This window comes from Alligator sinensis, unplaced genomic scaffold, assembly GCF_000455745.1.
Source record: "Alligator sinensis unplaced genomic scaffold, ASM45574v1 scaffold1303_1, whole genome shotgun sequence".
Classification (NCBI taxonomy): Eukaryota; Metazoa; Chordata; order Crocodylia; family Alligatoridae; genus Alligator; species Alligator sinensis.
Genome location: NW_005842753.1, coordinates 745170 through 750021, shown reverse-complemented (window position 1 = coordinate 750021; position 4852 = coordinate 745170). Strand labels below are relative to the sequence as shown.

At 56.9% G+C, this 4852-nt stretch overlaps 1 protein-coding gene across 1 annotated transcript in view; it reads right to left on the bottom strand.

Annotated features, from left to right (window-relative positions):
- Positions 1-672: 672 nt before the first annotated feature.
- LOC102381926 (H-2 class II histocompatibility antigen, E-S beta chain) overlaps positions 673-4852 on the bottom strand; it is a 603463-nt gene continuing 599283 nt past the window's right edge. Inside the window, exons 2-4 of the mRNA XM_006034608.2 lie at positions 4458-4727; positions 1206-1487; positions 673-1031 (exon numbers count right to left, since the gene is read on the bottom strand). Coding sequence (XP_006034670.2) covers positions 688-1031; positions 1206-1487; positions 4458-4727 — 896 coding nt within the window. The 3' untranslated portion in view covers positions 673-687. The remainder of the gene's footprint in view (positions 1032-1205; positions 1488-4457; positions 4728-4852) is intronic.

Below are 4852 nucleotides of genomic sequence, written 5' to 3'. Positions count from 1 at the left end.
AAAAAAAAATAACACCCAAAACTCCACGTGCAAGAAATCGCAGTGAGCAGTATATGTGAGAAATATGGTAAGAGCAGCTTCCACTAGTTCCCAGGTAGGCGTGAAAGCTGCATGGGCCTCACAGGGAGCAGAGCCAGGAGCAGTGCTTTCTCCTTCCTGCTACTGCTCCTCATCTCCTGCCTCCAGGAAAGGTCTGTTATGCTCCTCTCTGCCAGTCACAATGCAGGGGGACATTTTCTCCCTGGGTCTGTTGTAGGTGAGACAATCCTTCCCCTGTTCCACATCCCTCCCTGACTGTCTGGGCTAAGGGTGAGACCAGGACAACTGACACTTGCAGGCCTTTCACACCTGCAGGGCTGAGGATCTACATTATATTGGGCTGAACAAAATGAGTCGGCCCCACCAGCTGCCAAAGCTTTCTCTGCTGGAGCAACAAAGTCCAAGACAAGGGCAGCTGAGATTAAGGTCTGCTGGGATACGAAGTTTTCCCAGGGGCAAACCTGGGTCTGTGCCAGCAGACAAGCAACAGGACAGAGAGAAGTTTGGGGCAGAAAGACCCCCTGATACCTCAGCCCCATGAAGTACCACAGTGGGGAACACTCAGGTGCCCCCACCCCCTTGGGACTGGCACCTCCGAACCAAGGGTCACTGCCTTGAAGCAGAGGAGAGAAAATGCCCAGAGTCAAGTCAGGGACAGCTCTGCCTACCCACGGCCCCTGCTCTGCCCTGCCCCTTAGAGGAGGGACAAACAGTAGGATCCAGCCCCAGCCCCAGGAGGTGAGAAACCAGGAAGACCCTGCCAGACTCCACGGCAGTTTGTACTGATGTCTGAAAGGGAGGGGAGCCTGGAGACAGACCGACAGGCTGAGCATTTTGCCCCAACAACGACTTGGTTCCAGCACCCCAGCCGTGCCCCTCACCTTTCTTGTTCCTCAGGTAGACGAGGAGTCCCAGCGCCAGGAAGATCAGCCCCAGCACAAAGCCCCCGACCCCCGTCAGCATCTTGCTCCTGGCCGAGTCTGACTGCACCTCTGTGGAGACAGGAGCCGGAGGTGAAGGGCTCAGTCAGGGCTCCCACGCCCTGCTCACACCCCTGCCCTCTGTGGGAAAGGGGTCTGACCATGGACAGCCCTCGTGGGGCTGCACAAAGGGAGACGCGTCCCCTCCAAGATCTCAGGGGCTGCCCCAGGATCCCAGTTCCTTACCCCAGAGCACGGTGACGGGGCCCGGCAGGCTGCTGTGCTCCACCTGGCAGGTGTAGACGTCCCCGCTCCGGGGGGTCATTTCCAGCATCACCAGGATCTGGAAGGTCCAGTCTCCGTTCTGCATCAGCTCCGTGGACACCACTCCGGCAGTCTGCTCCTGCCCGTTCTTCAACCATTTCACCTCGATCCCGCCAGGATAAAACCCCGTCACGGAGCAAATCAGTGTGTCTGGGTGGGCCTGGGCCCCTGATTTTGTTGGGGAGACTTTCACCTTGGGCTTCACTGAGGGGGAAAGAGATGGAGAGAATGAGCTGGGAGAAATAATGATTCCTCAGTCAGGGAAAGTTTTCTCCCCCCAACCCCTGCCCACCTCAGTTTCTCTCACCCCTAAGCAATGAGTTTAGTTAAATCTTTACTTTGGTGCCACTATAAAACTGCTGTTTCCTCACATGCAGCACACATTCTTTTCCCCAAGAATAAATAGCTGGACTTTGCAATGTGAATTTGAACATGGTAAGAGCAGTTTCTGAGCAAATGAGAAAGTCAAATATGCAGGGACTCTCAAGAAGCGAAGCAAGTGGGAGCCTCCCTGCTACTACTTGCTTATTTATTTTAAGAAAATGTGTTTTTCTCCCCTGATGCATGTTGTTGCTGCTGCATGTTGCATTCAAGAAAATATGCTATTTTTTTTATCATTAAAGCTAAACTTGTATTGCAGTTTCTTTTTCTTAGTTGCAAATGACCTGAATCCAGGAGTGTCTTTCAAAGGCGCTGGATTCCCTTTTTCATTCAAGATGTCAGGGGGAGACCTCTCCATTTTGGAGGCCAAGCTCTATGGCTGCAGCATCACGTGTCCTGTCCTGGGTTAATGGCTTCCACCTGTGTACAGCCAGGGGCTTTGCTTGGGAGTGCCAGAGAGCGGCAAAGATATCCCAGGTTTGGGACCTAGCCCTGTCCCCAGGAGACCGCATCATATGTCTCATAAGCAGACATTAGGGTTTTCCATTTACTGCAGAAGAATGTGGATGTTCTCCTTTAAAGAGAAAAGGTGGCCGGGTAAAGGCGCAGCCCCACATGCGAGTCCCCCTGGTCTGTTATTCGTCACCCTGTTAATGGCACAGCCTTACTCCATGGTGGCAGGGCTGGTGCAGAGGTGTTGGCGGCAGCGGCATCAGTGAGTCTTGCCACCCTGCTCCACCCTCCTGTGCCAGGTCCCACCCGTTGGGCCACAAAGGCGGCTCCTGCCTGGTGGTCCGGTCAAGCTATAGCCTCATGCCCCACTGTGGACACACAAATCTGGGGAGGGGGCATGTCCCCCCATACCACCCCAACTCATCACCTATGCTGTTGCCTAAGGTTGGGCACCTCCCCTGCCCCATACAACCCCCTTCCCAATATACAGAGGGGCTGCAGCGAGGGGGAAGTGGATTGAAAGGGCGGGGCACCAGCAGGACTGAGGTGCGTGGGGGGTTGCCAGGAGAGAGGGAAACTGGCAGGGATGGGGGGGCTGTGGGTCAGGAGTGTGGGGCACCAGTGTGGATGAGGGACTGAGGTTCGAGAGCGAGGGGACTGGTGAAGATGGGGAGGTGCAGGTCAGGAGTGAGGGGCATTGGCAGGGCTAGTGGGCTGTGAGTCAGGATTGAGGGGCACTGGTGGGGATGGTGGGCTGTGGGTCAGGAGTGAGGGACATTTGTGAGGATGAAGGGTGCAGGTCAGGAATGAGGGGTACCAGCATGGCGGGGGGGGGCTACAGCTTGATAGTGAGGGGTACTGGCATATCAGGGCTGCTCAATAGCACAAAGCAGCGGCGGGGGGAGCAGCTGCCCCTGGACCCACATCGTGGTGAGTGAAGGAGGAGATGGGAAGCTCTGATTTTCCATGATCAATGACCAAAATCAAATGCCAAAATATAGAGGTATTTAGATGGTATTTTATTGTAATGACTGAGGCACTGACTGATTTCCAATTCGGTTTAAAACAGTAAATATCTCAATAAACCTTGTGTGCAGCTGACACCTCTATATACAGCAGAGTTTCATTTTAATCATGGAAAAATGTGGATTTGGGGTTTTTTAAGCAGAGAATTTGGGATTTTTAAACACAGGACACCAGGACCCCGGCTCATCTGGATGAGATTCCTGTTACACCCTAAATGCAGCCACTTGCCTCATGCCAAAAACAACAAGCTTGTCTTCTCGGAGATGAGCGAGACCCTTCTGGTTTTCTGCCCTGATAGAAATAGGACATTCCCCAGGATCTGGGCAGGGAAAGCTGTCTGGGGGCCAGGAAACCCCCAGCTGTGGTGCCCCCTCCCACACCGCAGGGACCTGCCCCCGCCCCAGGGAAAGGCTCCACGGGGCTGAGTCCCCTGGGCCCTGCCTGTGGCGCGAGTGCCCTGCCTGCACCCACCTGCAGGGCCTTGGGCAAAGCTCTTTGCAGGGACTGGTTTCTAGGGCAGGGAGCTCTGATCTCAGTCACTGGTGGATGCTGCGCAGCCGGCCCCGGGACCAGGGCCCACAGCCACTCCCCACCCCGTAGTTGTGTCGGCAGAACCTGTCCACTTCGCCCCGCCTGTACTCCACCGGACCTCGAAAGATCATCGAGTCCAACCCCCTGCCCTGGGCAGGAATACTGCTGACATCAAATGATCCCAGCAAAAGGTGTCTGTCCAGTCTGCTCTTGAAGACTTCCAAGGTTGGGCGCTGCACCACCTCCCTGGGCAGTCTAGTCCAGATTCTGGTCACCCTTACCATGAAGAAGTTCTTCCTTACATCCAACCTGAAACCATCCTCCCCCCACCTACCCCCCCACCAGGGATCTGCACTCCCACCTCCTTCTGTGCCCACCATGTTATTTCTTCCCCTTCCCCGTCACACCTGCCCCTTCCTCTGCCCGCGCCCCATGGCGCAGCTCTGCCCCTGCCCTGGCGGTGTGGCTGGAGGCAGGAGTCCCTGGGCACTAGCGGGGATGGACGTGGGGGCTCCCCTGCAGTTCCTGGTCCTCACCACCCCCCAGCAGTGTGGGGGCTATGACAGCCGCAGACCCCAGGGATGCACCAATCCTGGCCACTGAAAGAGTTGGGATCACGCGTGTCCTCGTCCCTCCCATCGCTCCTCCACCCATGTCCCCACCCCGTCTGTGTGGGCGCGGGCTGGGAGCACAGTGAGGAGCGGCGAGGGAAGTCTCGCCCCAGTGCCGGCCCTGCCCCCAACCTCTGTGGGGCCAGCAAGGACCCGATCCCGGGGGACTCACCGCTCCTGGCCACCGAATAAGGTGTGATCGCCTGGTAGTTGTGTCGGCAGAACGTGTCCACTGCGCCCCGGTTGTACTCCAGCACCTCCTTCTGGCTGTTCCAGTACTTGGCGTCAGGCTCCCCCAGCTCCGTGTCGGCCACGAACACGCCCAGGTTGCTGTCGAAGTGAGCGTAGTCCTGCTGGTTCCAGATGTATCTTACCAGAAGCCTCACGCGCTGGGTGCCGTTGGTGTAGAAACAGTCAAAATTGCCCTGGTAGATGAAATGCTCTGGGGGGGAGGGACAGAGGAGGCGGGTCAGGGTCTCCCCCACAGCAGACCCCCGGGGGGCAGAGTGCCCGGGCACTCACTGCTCTGGGACCGCACGGGGCGCCCTTCCCCCGGAGGCTGTCTGC